This window comes from Myxocyprinus asiaticus, chromosome 11 (genome assembly GCF_019703515.2).
Source record: "Myxocyprinus asiaticus isolate MX2 ecotype Aquarium Trade chromosome 11, UBuf_Myxa_2, whole genome shotgun sequence".
NCBI classification, from domain to species: domain Eukaryota; kingdom Metazoa; phylum Chordata; class Actinopteri; order Cypriniformes; family Catostomidae; genus Myxocyprinus; species Myxocyprinus asiaticus.
The window spans coordinates 7,485,228-7,508,168 of record NC_059354.1 but is presented as its reverse complement, the minus strand read 5'-3'; the positions used below and the strand labels follow the sequence as shown (position 1 = coordinate 7,508,168).

The window sequence follows — 22,941 nt, the reverse complement described above, 5'->3', positions numbered from 1 at the left end:
AGGACTGTAACAAGGACAAAACATGCGTCACACACACACACACACACACACACACACACACACACACACACACACACACATATATATATATATATATATATATATATATATATATATATATATATATATATATTAAACTCTGTGAAATACTGGCAAAATAGATGTGCCACATGTTTTGTCCTTGTTACAGTCTCTCCTGCACTGGTTTATACAGTATATATAAAGCAAAAACTAAAAATGAGATTGACAATAACGTGCAGTTATTGTGAAACAAATTATTTCTTTGTCTTTTGTGTATTTCAAAATAAATGATAAAGCGGGTTTAAACTGTACATGGGCTTAAGTTTGAGTCATTTCCTCTAATTGCAGGTTACTCAAGATGGCTGTCCCTTAATAACTACGAGCATAGCTGCTTAGGCTGGTGTATTTTGGATACTGGTCTCCAGTATGGGGTGCTGGTTTGCAGGTATACCAGGCTTCTTCACTAGCTTAACCAGCAAGACATCCTTGGTCTTGGACCATGAGCTGGTCTACTAGTCCATAAGCTAGACCAGATCCAGCCTGGGCCAGTATGGAAATGTACAGGGTTGATTTCATGTCGCTTTTAAATCTTGTGTCTTGTTTGTGTTGACATTATATAAACCACCAGATGGTGCTACTTGTCCATTTTTTTTCCACCACTTGTTCATGCTGTCAATAGTGCTTTATTCTTAGAATCATACAATCAGTTTTGTCCTAGTCTTTATATTGATTGAAAGCCATTAGAGCTGAGCCTAGACCAAAACTGTGTCTCTGAGAGTCTGTCCAATTATCAGCCCTGAAAACAGTCTCAGTACAGACAAACATAAATGAACTATTCTTTTTGTACATTTCTTAGTATGTTGGCAAGTGGGAATATGACTTTAAGGTAAGAAACTGAGACATGTTTTGTTGTATTTCGTTAAGATTCTGGTAGTGGTGTTTGTGAAGAAGACTCCCTTTGTATTTGAGTGCTATTTTAGTGAATTTAGAAGCACAACAGCATATATTCACATACATAGATACACATTTGTAGGACAGTGCATGCCATTAAGATTAATGGCAAGAAGGAATGTATTGTTTACTATACAGGTATCATCCCAGTCTTAGATTTCCACGAGCCTCCGTGTGCATTGATTTTCTTACAATGTAGTATATTCAATACCTTAGATTCATTACAGTATTCTCAACACATATATCACATACACCACAACTGATATTTGTTTACAAAAGGTCTTATCATAAAGAGCTTTGTTGCTATCAATATCTCCTACTGTTAACATAGCAGATTCATCAGAGAGTTTATACACCTCTTTGTCGAACTGGGTCGGTTTATATATCTAAATAAATGAGTCATTAGATTTGAAAGAGGACATCACACTTCGGCCGTGTGGGACCTGGCCTCTGAATCACAAAGAGCCTAAAGAAACCAGAAGCCATCTAAAAATAGATCTTTGCACTCTCTGTGACTTTGGCTTTGATGTTGACATGTACATGAATCCAGCAAATAGTTTCACCTCCAAATAGTCTTAAAAGTCATTATATGTATTTATTTATAGGCCTGTTCAAATTCCATCATGTGACAGAGTGGTGAAGGAATTACACACTTCAGCTTTAATGCAGTACACTGTATTTATTCCATTGCCTGGAGAGTTTATACATATAAAGTAAGATGACATTGACATAATTTCTCATCCTTCATGTTCTCATTATTAAAATGGGATTCTGTCCCGTTTGTCCTTAAGCTAATCAATATTTGACAACCAGGGGAAAAAAAAAGCTGTATAAATGACTCTCAGGTTTTTCACACTGACAAAAATGTATGCTTTGGGTTTACTAGGATTTCATTTTCTCAGTTTATGGCAGGTTTCCAACTAAATCACTATTTAGATGACAAAGAGATATCAATGTAGCACTGCTCCACCCAGGTCAGCACCATTATGGTTTATTTCTGTCATTACGAGACACTAGCAAACACAGACTGCAAACCAGCACTTATTTCCCCACATTTCTGCCCTGACTTTATATTTACATTTCAACATCTGACCTTTCCCCATGACTCGTATTAGTTGTCCTATTATTTTGAAATTCACTTCATTTTCTTCAAATAAACTTTTCACTCAAATTGATGGAGGGAATTCTGGGGGAATTCATCCTGCACTCGAGCTTTGGACAGCACGCCAAATACATTTACCTTAATATGCTGCAGGACAATATGTATCTGCAAACTCGCGAAAGAAAGATAGCACAATAATACTTCAAGCAAACATTTTAAAAAAGGTAGTTTGTTAGATTTTATTATATATATTAGATATATCTTGTTCAAAACTAAGACAAAATTATTGTTACACTGTGGTAGTTAAATGTTAGTGGAACAAGTTCATAGTTAATTTTATGAACAGTGTCGGGTAAATAACTCAAAGAAATAATACACAACAAACAAATAATTACTTATCTAAGATTGTAATCAGATTACTTCACTGATTATGTCATTGAAAAAAGAATCACATTATTCATAAAAAATGTTGTAAGCAATTTTTTCATGGAAAAGTATGCAAAAAAATTTCCTACTCCCTTCAAGATATTAATGAAATAAGTGTCCTGAGATTTCTCACCGGTCTCTGTGACAGCGGGTAGACTTTGTCTACAGGGGTTAGTAAGGGGCACAGGTGCGGGGCGTGGTGAGAAAGTGTGAGCACGAGGTGATCGACTGTGTTCTGCGACTGCGACCGGATCCTTGAATAAAGTATAACCAGGGTTGGGAGGGTTACTTTTGAAATGTATTCCACTACAGATTACAGAATACATGCTGTAAAATGTAATTTGTAATGTATTTCGTTAGATTACTCAAGGTCAGTAACATATTCTAAATACTTTGGATTACTTCTTCAGCACTGGTAGATTTTTTCACTTGTTTTGACTATAAAAACTCTGCCAGTACAGTAAGACAAAATACACATGTTAAAAATACATTCTCTGAAAAACCTAAATATATTATACAGTGTTGTTTCTAAAATAAGATAAATCAAACTGATCTTGTTTTAAGGATTTTTAGATATTTTTACAGGAAAACAATACAAAAATTATTATCAAGAATACGATTTTTGCCGTAATATCAAAGGTCTTACTAGAAAAAAGAAATTATGATCAAACGTGAATTTTCTTGATAAAAAATATGATTGTGCCTGGTAACATGTGCAGGTAAAATGGCTAGAAATAGCATTTTAGCTTAGCATAAAGCTGACAATTTACACAAGGTTTATTTCTATTTCTTCTGCTCCAAACTTACTTCAGACTTACTTCTCTGTCTGCTCGTATGAATGTAACACATCATAAGAAAGTGTTTCACCGCTGTTCAAATGCACTTTGGACTGCATCATTTATATGTACAAATGTTTTCCATCTGAAAGGACTAAATAATAAATGAAACAAATGACAATAAAATGCAAAGTAATCTCTTCAGTAATCAAAATACTTTTTGAATGTAACTGTATTCTAATTACCAATTATATAAATTGTAACTGTAGTGGAATACAGTTACTTATATTTTGTATTTTAAATACGTAATCCTGTTACATGTATTCCGTTACTCCCCAACCCTGCATATAACATTCGAGTAAGGACATCCGGTGGAGTTTCTGGTGCCCCCTTAGGGAGTTGGTGCCCTACACAGACTGTGTAATATACGTATATGGAGTGGCGGTACTGGGGATGTGTATTTACATGTCACACAGGCATACTGAAACAAGTAAAAGCTAGTTTTGTCAATAGTTCAGAAAGAACCTACATATATTTCTTCTGTACCTTAGATATCCCTTTAAAATAACTTTTATTTGGCCTAATATTAACAAACATTATTACAATATTTAATGCTTTAAAGATGCTTAAAAGAAACTGGAGTGCAACTCATATCCACCATTGACATCTGGTACTCTACAGAACCACGCAGTAGGCATGCTTTGTGACGTCACGATAATTTAATCTTTTAGTTGCTGTAAGCGATTTTTTCATGGAAATGTCATACTCCCTGAAAGATATTAATGAAATATGTGTCATGAGATACCTCACCGGTCTCTGTGACAGCTCTAGACACTGTGAACAACAAACAAAAAATGTGTCTGCAGGTCGCGGTCAATGATGCTTTCTGCCTGTCAATCATTTTACGCATTCTCATAGTATTGTAGTTGCAGCGAATTATTGAGGCGTAATGCTATTTTTATGCCATATTGTTCATAACAGTTGTCAGTTGAGGGCGCTATTTTGCTGCTGTTGTTTTTGACAACCATTCCTGCTAGGTGTTGGTCTCAATAAAGCTCATTTGGTATCTTTAGAATGCAGGGTTTTTGGAAGGGTAGTGGGGTGGCTAATCCAACATCTCAGTTTGTGGAAACTCTAGAACTGCTTAAAATTGCTTACAGCACATTTAAAGGCAATAAGTAACAATTGTGATTTTTTTTTTTCTTCATAATCGTGCTGCCCTAGTTACACGTTATACAAATTATTATGTACTTTACTGTGGTATGAATTTGGTAGCCTACATTATAAACAACTTGAGATGACTATACATTCATGGGGAACTACCTTGTAGTACCTTGTACCTATGATAGCTTTTAAACAAACCATCTGCTAGAAGGGCAATGGAAGTTGAAACAACTTGTGCATTTCTGTGACTGGAATAAAATAAATGAGAAAACAGCAGAACACACAGACTTAGAGAACCTGGAAGCTACAGCAGTGTTATAAAATACTTATATTATCATATTATCATGAATATTAGTAAACATGTTACAGTAATTTCACTGGAAAATGTAGCCTATTAAACAAATTGCGATCGATAAACAAAATGCCCTGTGAGTAATTCATTAAAGGGTTTGTTCACCCAAAACTGAAAATTATCTCATAACTTACACACCCTCATGCCATCACAGATGTGTATGACCTTCTTTCTTCTGCTGAACACAAACAAAGATTTTTAGAAGAATATTTCAGCTCTGTAGGTCCATAAAATGCAAGTGAATGGTGACCAAAACTTTGAAGCTCCAAAAAGCACATACTGTAAATCAGCATAAAAGTAATCCATATGACTCCAGTGGTTAAATCAATGTCTTCTGAAGCAATCCAGTTAGTTTTGGGTGAGAACGGACCAAAATAAAACTCCTTTTCACTGTACACCTTGCTATTGCGGTCTCTAGGCATGATCATGATTTCAAGCTTTATTATTTTCAATAATAAAATGTTAATAATTTTTAAACAAAAGGCAGTGCAGGTAATGTTAGGTAGTGCAGTTTTAGGTTAAAGTCAGTAACTGTTATTACAGGAATTGAAAATGTAATGTGTTACGCTACTTTTTGACTTAAAAAGTAATTAGACTGTGACTAATTACTTTTTTATACAGATTACACCCAATACTGGTAATGAACAACATCTAAAACTGTTTGAACTTTATACACCCAGTAAAATCACTGTGACACCAGCTAATTAAAAGTCAATGCAAAAATGTCTGAGAAAAGTTCATTTTGAAAAAGGCTCTAGCAGCATTTGTTTGGAGATGCCACTTTCTTTTATATTTATGGAATGACCAAATACAAGTCTAAATACCTATTGGGGTCACTATATAATACACAAATATGTTAGATTGTGTCCTGGTCAATGTTTAGACCTCATCGACATCATCATACCTAGTTTGTTGTCACATTTCATGGCGACCATCAGAAACACACCTTCCTGCACATCATCACGCAGTCATGTCTGACCATCAGTCAACTGGAGGATGGGACGTACGGCCCAACAGTGGAGTACTGTGATGATAGTCCCCTCCAGGCCTGGGTCCTCCGCAACTTCACCCGACTTGAGGTCTTTAGGAAGATCTACTACAGCCCAACTGATTACTTTCTATAACGACCACAGCTTCCTATTCATGAAAGGTCAGTGCTGATAGTGTCAGATACCCAATAGAAAAGCAAACCACTAGACCAGTTCCTCTTAGCTGCTGAGGTATAGACCTCCCATCCCCCCACCCACATCCATAGTCTTATCATAGTCACCTCTTTAATCGCAGATTGATAGTATATTTATCACACTGTTATCTCCTTTCTCTTGGATTTCTCTGACAAAACAACAGGGCACCACAATTTTACCTGACCACAAACATCACAAACATATTTTACCTGATTCAGCTGTGCTTTTGTGGTGGAGATGCCCAACTCTTGAAATGGTTTCACTGTTGCCTTGTGTTCTTTCTCTGCTCAATTCTCTGCTGCATCTCGCTATGTTGTCTCTGCTCCAAACTGTCTGACTGTGTCTCTGCATTGGCACTCAGCAACTCTACTGCATTAATAACATTAGTGTGGAAAAAGATAACAGTACTGTGGTAGAAAATTTTTTGGGAGCCGCTAAAGCACGAGACTGTCTACCGCGTTTGAACCAAATAATTACGTCAGATGCAGGCACAACTCCCCAAGAATCCCTACGTGAGTCTCAACCAAAGAAATCACCGAATAATTCAATATATTTATTACAATTTTATAATAAATTATAAGAGTAAGCTGTTAGGCTCAATAATAGACAAATTTTTAGAATTTAAATAGTGGTCACCGTGGCTGAGATGCTATAAGTAAGACATAGTACATAAGTACACATTACCAAATGTCTTGTTGATTTTTTTTTTTTTTTTTCTGTTAACACTATCGTTTCTCAGCATGCATTGCGTATTTAAAGATATTGAGGGAGGGCCCCCTAAACCCCATCAATTCGAACATTGCAACCACCTCACAGTTCGATACTTATCGCAATACATACACTATATTGCCAAAAGTATTCACTCATCTGCCTTTAGACGCATATGAACTTAAGTGACATCCCATTCTTAATCCATAGGGTTTAATATGACGTTGGCCCACCCTTTGCAGCTATATCAGCTTCAACTCTTCTGGGAAGGCTTTCCACAAGGTTTAGGAGTGTGTTTATGGGAATTTTTGACCATTCTTCCAGAAGCGCATTTGTGAAGTCAGACACTGATGTTGGACGAGAAGGCCTGGCTCGCAGTCTTCGCTCTAATTCATCCCAAAGGTGCTCTATCGGGTTGAGGTCAGGACTCTGTGCAGGCCAGTCAAGTTCTTCCACACCAAACTCGCTCATCCATGTCTTTATGGACCTTGCTTTGTGCACTGGTGCACAGTCATGTTGGAACAGGAAGGGGCCATCCCCAAACTGTTCCCACAAAGTTGGGAGCATGGAATTGTCCAAAATCTCTTGGTATGCTGAAGCATTCAGAGTTCCTTTCACTGGAACTAAGGGGCCAAGCCCAGCTCCTGAAAAACAACCCCACACCATAATCCCTCCTCCACCAAACTTCACAGTTGGCACAATGCAGTCAGACAAGTACCGTTCTCCTGGCAACCACCAAACCCAGACTCGTCCATCAGATTGCCAGATGGAGAAGCGTGATTCGTCACTCCAGAGAACGCGTCTCCACTGCTCTAGAGTCCAGTGGCGGCGTGCTTTACACCACTGCATCCGACGCTTTGCATTGCACTTGGTGATGTATGGCTTGGATGCAGCTGCTCGGCCATGGAAACCCATTCCATGAAGCTCTCTGCACACTGTTCTTGAGCTAATCTCAAGGCCACATGAACTTTGGAGGTCTGTAGCGATTGACTCTGCAGAAAGTTGGCGACCTCTGTGCACTATGCACCTCAGCATCCGCTGACCCCGCTCTGTCATTTTACGTGGCCTACCACTTCGTGGCTGAGTTGCTGTCATTCCCAATCACTTCCACTTTGTTATAATACCACTGACAGTTGACTGTGGAATATTTAGTAGCGAGGAAATTTCACGACTGGACTTGTTGCACAGGTGGCATCCTATCACAGTACCACGCTGGAATTCACTGAGCTCCTGAGAGCGGCCCATTCTTTCCCAAATGTTTGTAGAAGCAGTCTGCATGCCTAGGTGCTTCATTTTATACACCTGTGGCCATGGAAGTGATTGGAACACCTGAATTCAATTATTTGGATGGGTGAGCGAATACTTTTGGCAATATAGTGTATGTTAAGATTCAATTTATTGTGATGCATCACAATAATATAATTGGATTGCTGCTGAAACTGCCAAATGTGTGAGAGAAACCCAGCATGTTCGCAAAAGAAGAAGTGACTTATGAGGGTTTAGATTCACTCATCTCAGGCCTTATAGAAGTGTCTCTGACTGCACTGAGACTGATCTCAGAGTTAGCGCTTATTTAGACGACCTGCTTGTGCAGTGCAAGTGACAAACAGAGCAGAGGATGCATTGCATACAGTCCATTTACACTACCAAATTTTTATGAACAGACTGACTTCATTTATATTGACGCTGCTTGACAGGAAATTAAATATATAATATGATGCAGACAGTGCAGTAACTGAAGAATTCTATTGCACATGACCTAGCACTTGGTGCATGCTTGTAATATCAAAAATGAAAATATCAAAACTTTATGGCCATGCCCACTGACTTTGCGCACATGATGTATTTCATAGCACTGTGCTCAAGGCATAGCGCTCTAAAAATAGGGCCCCTAGTCTAGAATCCTTTTTGGAAATGTAATGAAACTTTTTTTGGGGGGGGGGATTGGCCGACAACCTGTGTATGGGTTGTTCTCAGGAAATGGTGTATGATTTAATTTGAAAAGGTTACTACTGAACTTGAAAAAAATCTCTGAAAATAAATAAATAATCAGGCCCAAAGTACCAGGGCCTTAACTGCCATAGACATTGAGGGATCACCAAATGGGGATGCATCCCCCACAATATTCAGAATAGTGGTCAACAGATCTGGGTTTTTCATTGGCCGATTAGACTATTACCTTCAGTTCTTAATACAGTATGTTGTTACAGCCTTGCAAAGTACCAATAGTTATTTATCATATCAAACCCTAAGACAAACCCTACATTAATTCTATCCTGTCACAGTAAGTTTGCAATTTACAGTATATACAGTGGATATAAAAAGTCTACACACCCCTGTTAAAACAGCAGGTTTTTGTGATGTAAAAAATTAAACAAAGATAAATCATATCAGACTTTTTGCACCTTTAATGTAAAAAAATAAATAAATAAATAAATAAAAACTTAGAATAACTTATAGAATAACATAATTATGCACACCCTTTTATAATTGGGTATGTGGCTGTGTTCAGAATCAACCAATCATCAAGCTCATGTGAAATAGTACACACCTGTCTTCACCTGAAGTGACTCTGATTAACTCCAAATAAATCTCAGCTGTTCTTGTAGGATTTTTCTGACATCTTCTTGGTTGCATGCTACTACTAGAGCCATGGGCCCAAAGCATCAATGGGATCTCATTGTTGAAAGGTATCCCTCAGGTAAGGGCAACAAAAAAATTTCCAAGGTATTAGGTATACCATGGACACAGTGAAGACAGTCATCAACAAGTGGAGAAAGTATGGCACAACAGTGACATTATCAAGAACAGGAGGTCCCTCCAAAATGTATGAGAAGACAAAGAGAAAACTGGTCTGGGAGGCTTTCAAGAGGCCTACAGCTACATTAAAGGAGCTGCAGCTCTTTCTGGTAAGTACTGGTTACTCCCTACATGTGACAACTATCTTCCGTATTCTTCATCTGTCTGGGCTATGGGGAAGGGTGGCAAGACCAAGCCTTTTCTGATGAAAAAAAAAAAAACATCCAAGCCGGCAAAAACCTATATCCAGTCTCCCAAAAACCATGTGGAAAAATGTGTTATGGTCTGATGAGACCAAGATTGAAGAGGGCCGTACACGGTAGATGCCCTCGCAATTTGACAGATCTGGAAAGTTTTTACAAAGAAGAGTGGGAAAATATTCCCAAGTCAAGATGTGCTAAGCTAATAGACTCTTATCCAAACAGACTGAGTGCTGTAATAAAATCAAAGGGTGCTTCAACTAAGTATTAGTTCAGGGATGTGCACACTTTAGTGTCCCACATCCCATATAACTTGGGTTATTCTAAGTTTTTCTTATTTTTTTTTTTTTTTTTTCTGAAATGTGTCACTTTGGTTGTAATTGCATAGGTTGTAATTTTTACATTAAAGGTGCAAAAAAGTCTGATATGATTTATCTTTGTTTAATTTTTTACATCACAAAAACCTGCTGTTTTATCAGGGGTGTGTAGACTTTTTATATATCCACTGTACTTATAATTTAAAAAGTGTAAGTTCTGGTAGTGTCACTTAGTTATGTGTACAGTACCTTGTAACAAATTACAAATTATAATTGAAAATATGAATAACCCATGCCATTTTCCTTTCAAAACATGTTTTATGCCAGTCCTTTCACATTCAAGTATTCTGGAGAACATTACAGGAATGAAGATCAATAATCAAATACTGATAAAGAATGTAGGAGAAACTGTTTGCACCATTAAAGGGATAGTTCACCCAAAATGGAATATTCTGTCATTTACTCACCCTCATGCCATCCCAGATGTCCATGCAATGCAAGTGAATGGTGACCAGAACTTTGTAGCTCTGGCTACATAACTCTTAGTCTACATTCAAAGCAGGTTTCCATGCATATAGGAGCAATTGCTGTTGACCTTTTGAGAGAAATGGGAGAGGACAGCGACACACACAATTGCAATATCAAATATCACAGGGGCTGATAGATATATACGGCTATCTCCGGGATCTTCAGAGCACATCTACTGTATGTCAAATTACATTTCAAATTTGTTTTACTTGCCTATATTTTATTTTCATATGAAAATTTGCTTGCAGTCAGAGGTGGGTAGAGTAGCCAAAAACTTTACTCAAGTAAAAGCACAATTACTTTAAAAAAACAATTACTCAAGTAGAAGTAAAAATAATAATGGTAAAAATTACTCGAGTAAGAAAGTATCCAATAAAAAAAATACTCAAGTAGTGAGTAACTAGTTACATTCACATGTAATGTAATGGATGTTTACTCTCCTATATTCCAGTACATGATACACATTTAACATGCATTACAGAATGATTAATAATAGTAATACTATTAATATTATTGTTAATAATGGAAAATGACATCATTCACCACCATGTTGTTCCAAACCCATATGACTTCTTTCTTCCATGCATCAAATTAAAGGGAAAGTTCACCCAAAATATGCTCATTTTTTCACCATCATGCCATCCCAGATGTGTATGACTTTCTTTTGCAGAACACAAATGAAGATTTTTGGAAGAATATCTCAGCTCTGTTGGTCCTTACAATGCAAGTGAATGGTGACCAGAACTTTGAAGCTCCAAAAAGCACATAAAGGCAGCATAAAAGTAATTCATATGACTCCAGTGATTTTTCAGAAGCAATATGATAGGTGTGGGTGAGAAACAGATACATATCTATAACTTTATATAAAGTCCTTTTTTTACTATTAATTCTCCTCCCTGCCCAGAAGGTGGTGATATGCACAAAGATTTGAATCACCAAAAATACAAGAAGAATGTGAAAGTGGAGATTTATTAGTAAGGATTTAAATATTGATGTTTCTCACCCACATTTATTGTATCCTTTTTGAATACAAAGATTGAACCAGTGTAATTTGAATTCCTTTAATGCTGCCTTTATGTGCTTTCTGAGCTTCAAAGTTTCGTTCACCATTCACTTGCATTCTAGTATAAACTAACATAGCCGAGATATTCTTCTAAAAATCGTTGTGGTCAGCAGAAGAAAAAAAAAAAACATATCTGGGATGGCATGAGGGTAATGATGCAAGAATGTTCAATTTTGGAAAAAATATTCCTAAGGAGATGTTAAACAATGCTAACCTTAATCATCATTTACTTTCACTGCATGTTTTTTTTTTTTTTTTTCCCCCTTCCATATTTTGAAAGGAAATGGTGGCTGAGACTGTCAGTCTCTAACATTCTGTCTAACATCTTTTGGTTCCACAGAATACAGAAAGTTTCACAGAGTTTGAAGAACATGAGGTTGGGGAAATTATGAGAGAATATTAATTAAAGGGTGAACTATTGCTTTAAGGATGCTTCTCAGATTTGGACGAATCTGTCAATTAGAAGAGAAGTTTGAAAACACTTTTCTAGTAATTATTATGGTGAAAAATGTCACACAGTCCCAAATTATATATAATGTTTAATTATATACTGAAGCAAGATCATGCTGTATTCATGCCTTCTGTCATTATTTCACAGCTTTTTACATTCTGCATGAATTTAGTTCAGTGACGGTCCAGTATTTTCAGTGTCGAAATAATTTTGATAATTAGTTCTGTACACTAAGGGTAAATTGCACCTTATATCTGTGTTTGGAAGCTTGTTTTGCATAAGACAAAGCCGCCTGCATATGTCAAACGCTGTGCATGCGCCAACCTTTCACGTGCAGAAATGCTCACAATCGTGATAGGCAGGACAAAACATTTGCACTTAACGCAGATGTTTACAAGGATTTATACATTAGGCACTGATATGTTGCAGTGCTGATACAAAAATGCAAACTTGGAAACTGAGGTCATAAGAGCCCACTGTTCCAGATTCACGCTGAAAATGAATGAGTATCATCATGGCACAGCCAAGCCCACATTGTCACAATCTCTAAAACGTACCTCACCATGTTTTCTTAAGTTGGAGCTGCAATTTTATTCTTGAAATATATCCTTGTCTTGGTGTAAAATGAAGGCATTGTGTTGAATGAAGAAATGTTTGTTTTGCGCGCTTGCTGCTGTAGTGTTGAACGTGACTTGAGTGACAGCGTGCAGCTGTGAAGTTCCGCTGTCGTAAGAGTCCCATTCAAAAATCTAAATTATGCAGTTATTAACACATATTAAATTAAAACCAGTAATGTAACGACAGGAGCGCTACCACTTGTAACAAAGTACAAGTACATTTTTTTCATCAGAAATTTACTTAAGAGTGAAAAGCACCCACCAAAAAACATTCCAAAAAGTTACTTAAGTAAATGTAATGGAGTAAATGTAGCGCATACCCACCTCTGCTGGCAGCCAGCACGCCCACCCACGCCAGCTATTTTAAGTGCGATCAGAGAAGGTGGTTTTTATTTGAGGTTGATTATGTGTTTGTGGTGGATTGAAATGGTCTTGTCTTTGTTTGTGAGCTCTTTTGAAGTGATCTCATTGTGAAAGGCTTCTTTCATGGCCCAGCCTTTCACAGACGGACCCTCTGCATTAACACACTCTCACGGTCACACGGCAGCTGCGCTCAGCACAAACAGAATGTGGGGTTTTTATAGTTATTGTCCAAAGCTGAATTTTAATGGCCACTCCAGCATTTTAAATCTGCATTCTGTTTTTTTTTTTTCTCATCTTATGTTCAGCCACCAACACTTCATCAAAGCTTGTGTCTTTGTGTATGTGCTTTGCATGCATGGGTTTTTGGTTTAAGCAGTCATTAGTTTCTCCTCTAATTAAAGCATTTGAATGATGCCAGTACAGTATGATTTTCCACTGAGAAGACAATGTATTTTTTGGCTTTAAGTACTGTATGTGATCCAGGCAGTGTCGCCGCTACTGGAGGCCATGGGGGGTCCATGCCCCCTCACTTTGACCACTGTCAACTCTTTTATATCTCCTGGAGTGCAACTCCATTGTGAAATGAATAAATCTGTTAATTAATTTACCCACTTAGGTATTTCAATACAATGAATCAATCCATTTATTAAAAAATACAATTCATACAGACAATGACAAATACACTTCATCTATGGTGAGCATACCATCAGATTCTGAATTCAAATTAATAGTAACATTCATACAACAAGTCATACTTATCTGGGATGGCATGAAGGTGAGTAAATGATAAGATCATTTTCAATTTTGTGTGAACTAAAATAAGTTCTTTTAGAAAGAATAAGCATCTAGATTTCACCTGGGTCTTTTCTGACCCACCTATGAATTTTAAATTGGTGTAGATACCTATGCATTCTAGGGTTAAACCTGGTGCATATAGGTCAGTAAGAAGAACCAGTGATGTTTCATGTTGTCCTTTCATTCTTAACACCATGATCATGTGACACACTAGGTTTGAATACAGCATGTGCAAGCTTGAATGTGCAGAGGGAAGGTTTTGCAGCATACAGCGACTTAGTGACTGTAAATTAAAATACAGATTATGAAATAGATACTGTAGTTCTGACTTTTAATTCTGATTTGACTGGAGTCATGTTTAAGGCAATTGTAAAATGACTATAAATGCACACCTGTGAGCGCACATTCTATATTAATGCACCAAGTTCCTTGGCTACAGCAAATTAATACAGTTAGGATAATGAACTGTATTACTTTGCAGAATTATTAATGATTATTAATTTAACTGTTTACTGAACATAGGTGTTTGTCGTATTCCTGTTAGTAAGTCACTTGAATGTGCATTACAGCAGGGGCGGACTGGCCAGCAGGGGAACCGGAACTTTTCCCAATGGGCCGGCCACGAAACGGAGCCGAATGGGCCGCGATAAGCTGAAATGGGCCACCGCGTTATGCAGAACGGGCCACAAAATGGCACCGCGATATGCCGAAGGGGGCAGCGATATGCGATATCTGCCCCTGCATTACAGTGTTCTTACCATGGGTAGGGGGGTTTAAGGAACTGTTTTGCATTGTGCTTAACCCTTGTGCGACCATCGGGACATTTTTGTCTTTTTAATTTTTGTTTTTTCAATCATTTTGGCTGTGTAAATGCCAACAGCATAAATTTTGCCAAAGGTGTGTATTTTTGGGGGAATTTTTATATTTCAACCTCAGTTCCTAAAATACATCTATAATACACTGTGTACACAAAATAGTTACACTCAGGACCTTCAAGACAAAAATGTCCCCATTGAATCCCATTAAAACTGCAATATTTGATCCCAGTGCCATTAAAGCATAAAATCATTAATTCTTTGATATTATGCTTTCATTCCAGAGCCCTGGCTTCAAAATTATTATTATTTTTTTTAATTTTCCACCAGATAGTGGCATTTTTCTCATGTTTATTCTATGGAGCAAATACATGCTTTTTTCCTATTTTCTGTTTGCTGTATTATACAGCGCTGCAGGCCAGTTGAATAAATGATGCAGCTAAAATTGTGTGGGTGTGTGTGTGTGTGTATTGAGAAATGTGTGTGTGTGTGGGCAGGTTTAAGTGGTTTACGAGGACTTTTTTTAGGTTACAAACTGGTAATTACAAGGGTATTATACTATAAATGTGGTTTATGAGGACATTTCTAGTGTCCCCATAATTCAAATCACTTAAAAAAAAAAACAAAACAAAACAAAAAAAAAACATACTAAACGATGTTTTATTGAAAATCTAAAAATGCAGAAAGTTTTTTGTGAGGGTTAGGTTCAGGGGTAGGGTTAGGGTTAGGGGATATAATCTATAGTTCGTACAGTATAAAAATCATTATGTCTATGTAGAGTCCTCATAATGATAGTTGCACCAACGCGCGTGTGTGTGTGTGTGTGTAAAAAACAACAGTGGCATTATGTAAACAAATTGGTATTTAAAGGGTTAAAATCCTGAAAATGAATGAATATTTGGTAGTTATGATCAGGACTGATATTGGTTTTAAAAATGATCTAATTGAAAGTAGAAAATAATATTAATATATAATATTATTATGGCAGTTTTTGGACGTGGACATTTTTGTCCTTGAAGGACCTCTGAGTAACTTTTTTTATTGATGCACAAGGTTTAAGAATACCACTTACTTTTCTTTTAGCTTGTTGCTTTAACACACAAAAAGCTGTAAAATACACAACACACACTTCTTGTATTTAGTTATTAGGGATCTGCTGTTTATGATGAACTCAAGATGCTCACTGATTCATACTCATTTGTCTTTCTGTCTTCTGCATGATCTGTAAAATAGTGCACGAGTCTGAACAGTGTACAGTGGAGCAGTGAATATTCTCACCTATCTCTCAGTGTGAGACAGTGACTGATTACCTTCATTCAGTGCTGTTGAGGAGCAATCATCCACAGGCTAGAGGGCATTTGGAGCGGCTGTCTGGACTCAGCAGGACTGCTGCTTTCATTATCTGTTCTGCTGGATGGAACGATGCAAAGAGACCATGCTGAATATAAATAAATAAGCTTTGAGTTTGTTCATTAGTCCTGATATCACTGGAGGAATAGCCATATATCAAAATGTTTCAATGCAAAGTTACATTTCATTAATGATGCAAAACTCACTGACACAGCATGTTTTCTAGCATCTGACCAAAACTTTTTTCAAACTAAACATTGAAACTATTGTTTTTTCTTGCCATTTTTATTTGAGCCCAAAAATGCTAGTCAACCAGCATGGTCTGTCTGGTGAAGCTGGTTGAGGAAGTCTTGTTGGCCAAGTTAGTTAAGAAGCCTGGTAGGGCCTCCAGCATAGCAGTAGGCTATACTCTGTGCCAGCATCCAAAACACAACATACAGTATGCTGGTGTCCAGTAATGCTGCTCTTTTCAACACAGTTATGGGATACAATATCTCACAAAGTGTGCTCTGCGGCATACTGCATATTTTTGCAAATGTAGTAGGTCATCCAGGTATGCATACAGAGAGTTTGCATTCTGTGCACAGTATACAGTACATACTGAATATTGCAGAAATAATAACAGTAGAGTGGCAGTATGCTATTCCGAACATAGCCTCTCTCACACAGATTCACTGATAAAACACCACAGATTTTGCAGTCATATTTTCGCTTACAATCTTCGGAACAGAATGTTGCTGTTTAGAATTGAATGCATTACCGTTTTTAGTTTTTCAACAGAAAATTTAAAGAAAAAATAGCTGTAATATATTTTAAAATAGCTGTAATAATTGTATCATGCAAATCAGATCCTGGTAATGGCTTCAAATATGTCAACAAAAATATATTGCTGTGAGTGAGTGAGTGAGTTACTTAGTTAAATAGGTTGCTGATAGTTGCAACCAAAAAATCCCAAATCAAAAGAAAAATAAATTATATTTTGCACAAAGGAAATTAAACCTATTTTTGAACCATTAGTATTTTTTTTGTATTTTGACATATTTTCATGACCGTTCTCAATGCAGTTAAAAAAACAAACAAAACAAAACATTATTTTTACTGTAACGTGTCCAGTTGTTTTTCTTTTGAGTTTGTTTATTATTCTCATTATTCTTAATGAAATGCCATTAGATTCTCATTCATGTAATACAGGATTGTTTTTTTATTCTTATTTTATTAATTTTTTATTTGGGGGTGAAATGTGTGGTACCTTGATCCCACCACAAAAATAAAAAATGAAAAGGTAATTTTATCTTTATATCTCACTATTCTGACTTTGTTTCTCGCAACTGCAATTTTATAACTCTTAATTCAGAGATAAAAAGTTGCAGTTGCATGATATAAACTTACATTTGTGAGAAATAAAGTTGCATTTTTTAGTTTAGATCTTTCATTTGCAACTTTTTATCTTGAAATTGTGACTTTATTTTTGCCAATTGTGACATAATTTCTCACAATGATGATATAAACTCAAAATTGTGACTATATCTTGCACTTCTGACTTTTTAGATTCACAGTATCTGAGATATAAAGTCGCAATTGCAAGAAATTAAGTTGCAGTTGTGAGTTTAATGCTTGCATTTGTGACTTTATATCTCGAAATTACAACCTTATTTTTTGCAATTGCAACATTATTTCTCGTAATTGTGACTTTATATCTTAAAATTTTAAATGATTTCAAGCAATTGCAACTTTAAAATTTACAATTTCCAACATATAAAGTCACAATTTGCGAGTTTGTTTCACATTTGCAGGAAATAAAGTCCCATTTGTAGGTTTAAATATTGCATTTGCAATTTTATATCTCACAACTGCAACATAATTTTTCACAATTGCAACTTTATAACTGCAACTCTCTAACTCTTTTTCTGATATAAAGTCACAGTTGAGTGATAAAAACTCGCAATGGTGAGAAATAAGTTGCATTTGTGAGTTTAAATCACGCAACTGCGACTTTATATCTCACAATTACATTTTATTTTATTTTTTGCAATTGTGACTTTGTTTCTAGCAACTGCAAGATATAAAGTCAGAATTACCAGAATTACACCACAGTTAATCACTGCTTTTAATCAACATTGCTTTTCCAAAACAAGCCTATAGTACATTCATGCATTTTCTCTCAAATCTCTTGTATACGTTCAAATATTCACCATCCTTCATGATGTTGTTCCCCATCCCCAGCGGCTGACTCTGCTGCATGTGAACAGTAACCAGTGTCTAGACATGCCATCTGAGGAGGATAAGATGGTGCCCACTCTCAGAGAATGTAATGGCCGGCGCTCACAGCAGTGGATCCTCAGGAACATGACGCTAAGTGTTTGACAGAGACGCTAACAACCAGTACAGACATGAACCTTGAGCTGGTTTATGGCCATCTTTACAGTGCTATGTACTGTAGTTTTCTGGTCCTTGATCAAGTCCTGCCAGCCTTTGATCAGAGCCCATTTTCTGACTCATTACAGTCTGCAGTACAGACAGGACTGGATCATGGTCCTACAAGGCCCCTGGGCACTTGTCTGAGGTCAGATCTCATGGCCGGCCGAGGTTTAAATGCTTGCTGCCTCTGATCCGAGCATTTGTTGCTGGCTATATCTGCTGCTCATCTTGTGTTGGAGATCTGGTGCCTCTTAAAGGGATAGTTTACCACAAAATGAAAATAATGTGTTTCCATGGAAAAAATAACCACATGGAACCACATGAGAACAAGGAGCGAATTTTCATTTTTTGGCTGAACTATATATAAGTATCCTACACATCATATCTTGGACTATATAACTCATATGTTTTTTTAAGCTGGCCACTGAGGATGTATTGTGTGCTATAGTGAACATAATGCTGGGCTCTGTTTTCTCTACAGCACCTGAAGGGATTGTGCATTGGTCAGTTGACTGTGTACTAAACATACTGTATTATTTGCTGCTGTTTCTATCCCAGATGTCCACTCATTATCTTGACTTTCATCCCTCTCAGTGGGGCTGCAATATATACTGACATGCCTTAAGGAATCATGGTGATTAGAAAGGGATGTAAATAGCAAAATAGAACAGAAACACTGAAAGCATGCATTGTCTGAGTATCTGTCACATACAAGGCAGGATTTAATTTAATTAGTCATTACTGATTTTTTGCAAGTTTCATTTTGACACATCATACCACATAGTGCAGTTTATGTAATTGTGATTTATGATCTTTGTGTTGTATCTGTGATGTGTGAAAGATACATATCTATTAGTTTGTTATTCTTCCATGTGATAACTCATATGATGTATTTTATTGAATTCTGCATAGTTTTATTGATTGTCCTTAAAGGTCAGGGGACAACAGGGCTCAACCTTAAACCTTACTGTAAAATCTACATTCAAAAGCTTTACACAAGTCAAGAAGCAAAATTTTAGATTATTTTTTCAGATATGCTGTGCAAAAGAACATTTTCAAATCTACTTTACTGAATTTGGTTGCATAGATTTAGAAAGTATAAGTATTTTAAAGTGTAATGGATATTAACAAAAAAAAAATAAATAAATAAATAAATAAATGCAGAATTTGTGCAGACATTCACACACTTACTTTGTAAAATAATATTTTTATTTTCTTTCAGATTGAATCCCAAAAGGAAATAAATGGGGCTATATTTCACACTATGAAGAAAATTAGGCCTAAGCCTATTAAGAAAAAAAAAAAAAAAAATAAAGAAAAAAAAATAAATAAATAATAATAATAAAAATAAAAAAAACAATTATATATATATATAAAACAGCATTTCCCAAATTAAATTAAACAATGTTTAAAAGCACCATTTTCATCATCTGCATAACTCCATGGGTGTCACTCAACTCTTTTTTCAACATGGAACTGATAAGATCCCGACAGACAAATGTACAAAATATTAACTAGACCTTTTTGAGCATTTTTGTACATAATAACGCAATTTTTTTTTAAAGAATAAATCTAAAAACCCAGTGGAAAGTTTGCAAGTGGGACAGCCTGCTATGTCTGAAAAATATTTATGGACTGTTCAGCTGTTTTCCTAAATTGCTCTGAACACATCTAATGCATCATCAGTGTTTGTTAGTGTTCACTGTCTGTTTACCACACACCAAATTATTGCATTGTAATATTGTTTCCTGAAATACACACTTTTGAATTGAGCGTTTTAAGTATTTGTGATCTCTCTTTATATTAAATATTTGAGATTTTACACATGTATATGCTCAATGAATTTATCAGCCACTGAACAAATTTAGTTATTAAACATCCAGAGTAAAGCATCCAGAGCAGCACTACAGAGGTGTTTTAAAAGCTAATAGTCAAGTAATATCTGATTATTGTCACATGCATGATACAGACTGTACATTTCAGTTTTTTTTTTTCAACTTGACTTTGTATTTGTCTTAAATGTTAACTGTTTGTACTTTTTTATCTGAATCTTTATCTGTGTCATGCATTTAATAGATGAGTATAAAATTGAATCTGTGACCTATAATAAATCATTGTTGAATGAATCACTTATTTTCTTATTAATGTAATCAGCACTGCAATGCAATTATGCCTGTGAGTTTCTTTGAATCATGCTGATGGTAAAATTTTTTTTAGTTTTATTATTTATTTTATTTTTATTTTTATCCCCTTTTCTCCCCAATTTGGAATGCCCAATTCCCACTACTTAGTAGGTCCTCATGGTGGCTCACCTCAATCTGGGTGGTGGAGGACAAGTCTCAGTTGCCTCCGCTTCTGGGACAGTCAATCAGCGCATTTCATCACATGACTCCCAGCATGTGGAGGCTCACGTTACTCTCCGCGATCCACGCACAACTTTCCACGTGCACCATTGAGAGCAAGAACTAATAATCGTGACCACGAGGAGGTTACCCCATGTGACTCTACCCTCCCTAGCAACTGGGCCAATTTGGTTGCTTAGGAGACCTGGCTGGAGTCACTCAGCACACCCTGGATTCGAACTCATGACTCCAGGGTTGGTAGTCAGCGTCAATACTCTCTGAGCTACCCAGGCCCCCGTAAAATTGTTATTTAAGAGTTAAAGAGGTTTCATCGCTCATCTAAATGGCCTCTTAAGTTCTGATGAATCATCACCAACATTGAGCTGTAACTCATACAGTTTATTTTATCCTATATTTCTGACTTTCTTTTATCCTGCATTTCTTTCTTTGTTCTCTTAACACGCACTTTATGTCTTTAGGCTTCAACTGAACCGTCACAACACAAAATATGCAGTTTCTTTTGAGTAACTTTGACAGTGTTAACCAAGAACATGAAAGTAATGTAAAATGGAACTACAAACATGGTCAAAGAAAAATTGTTTATTGAATCGCTTATATTATAATGTAGGCTTTGCTAATAGGCTGTTATTAAAATGCTGTTACTTATCTCACAAGAGGGATGAAAAAGACCTTTACATAGAGAATTACATGACTGTGATGATCTTTTTGCAAAATGACATTATGTGGTTCATCACACCTATCGCAGCGGTTTCTAAGTGAAATGTCCACTGTGCTAAAAGCAAGTATTGTTTTCTCCCAAACAGTTTAAACTTTTATGGTTAATGATCTATCAAGTTTTAAGTCAAGTCATTTTTATTTGTGTAGCGCTTTTCACAACACACATCGTTTCAAAGCAGCTTTACATAAAATCATTCATTAACAGAAAATGAAACTGCAATATCTATAAAGTATTAGAGTCATCATTGTGTAGTTTGATTAAATGTGATTGTAAATTGTGTATAAAAATAAATAAGTAAATCGTAATTGTATTTAGAACCCCAGTGAGCAAGCCGAAGGTGACTGTGGCAAGGAACACAAAACTCCATAAGATGTTGGTTAATAGTGAAAAATAACCTTGGGAGAAACCAGGCTCACTGAGGGGGCCAGTTCCCCTCTGGCTAACCAGCATGAATATAATGCCAATATTAGTTATTTAAGTGCAGGTCACGGTTTAAAATGAGTAAACTAAGTAAGTGTTAAGGGCCAGTGTTTAAACAAAGATTTTGTATGAACTGTAAGATTAATGACTAATGTCTTTGAAGTTCAGCCTGGATTAACTCTTACCAGCCGAAGCATTCAAATATGGGAACAATTATTCCCATGGTTCCTGTCTCAGTATCTTCACCGTCCAATCACCGATTATATTTCTGAAAAATGGCAGGGGCCCTCTCTAACTGCCGGTGTGGAAGAAGATGTACTTCACTGTGATTGGATCCTTGGTGAATGAACATAAACAAATGTTCAGCAACATCAGATAAGATGCTAAGACAACTGCCAGACACCTCTTACAGGGCAGAAAGGGGGACCTTCCTAACTGCCATAAATTCCTTCAGGACCACCCGGATGCAGCAGCAGTGGAGAGCCACAGAGATCTATTCTATAGATCTATAGGTCTGGAGGCCTTAAATTAATATAAACTGCAACGCGTCCACTCCATCTTCATGCAAAGCACAGTTTATATTAATGGTTAATGACTGTTAACATAACAGTTCACGAGACAGACCTATTAACAGATAAACGAATGCATGGACGATGACTTAACCGTTTCTTATTGTGTTTGGTCTCTATCTGTTCCATACGATGCCTTTAATAATTTGAAAGAAGTTTTGTAAAGAAATAATGCATGGGTAAAATGTTAAAGACACTGTTTTAACACTGTACTTTATGCTATGCAAATGAGTTCCACACTAGGGTGGGCAACACCGTGGCTATTTCAGACACCAGTGGCCAATCACACTCCAGGATCGGAAAGGCGCCAGATTTCAGTCTTCTCCTCATCAGAAAGGGATAAATATGTCCCCCGGGTAGACACACCCTTGTCCTGCATTTCCAACTCGACGGGAAATAAAACATTAGCAGACACACCATGTCCTGAGTTTCTGACCTGACGAGGAAAGAGGCTACAAGATAGTTGAGGTT

At 36.5% G+C, this 22,941-nt stretch overlaps 1 protein-coding gene across 3 annotated transcripts in view; it reads left to right on the top strand.

Moving 5' to 3' along the window:
• The window catches only part of LOC127448068 (polypeptide N-acetylgalactosaminyltransferase 13-like), a 132,408-nt gene extending 111,882 nt beyond the window's left edge, over positions 1-20,526 (top strand). For 2 of the 3 annotated variants that reach the window (XM_051710350.1, XM_051710348.1), the window contains 3 exons: positions 878-907; positions 5,731-5,942; positions 18,206-18,334. In XM_051710350.1, coding sequence (XP_051566310.1) covers positions 878-907; positions 5,731-5,916 — 216 coding nt within the window. In that variant the 3' untranslated portion in view covers positions 5,917-5,942; positions 18,206-18,334. Of the gene's footprint in view, positions 1-877; positions 908-5,730; positions 5,943-18,205 lie in introns of all 3 variants that reach the window. The other variant, XM_051710349.1, reaches the window with a different exon arrangement.
• Positions 20,527-22,941: the final 2,415 nt, after the last annotated feature.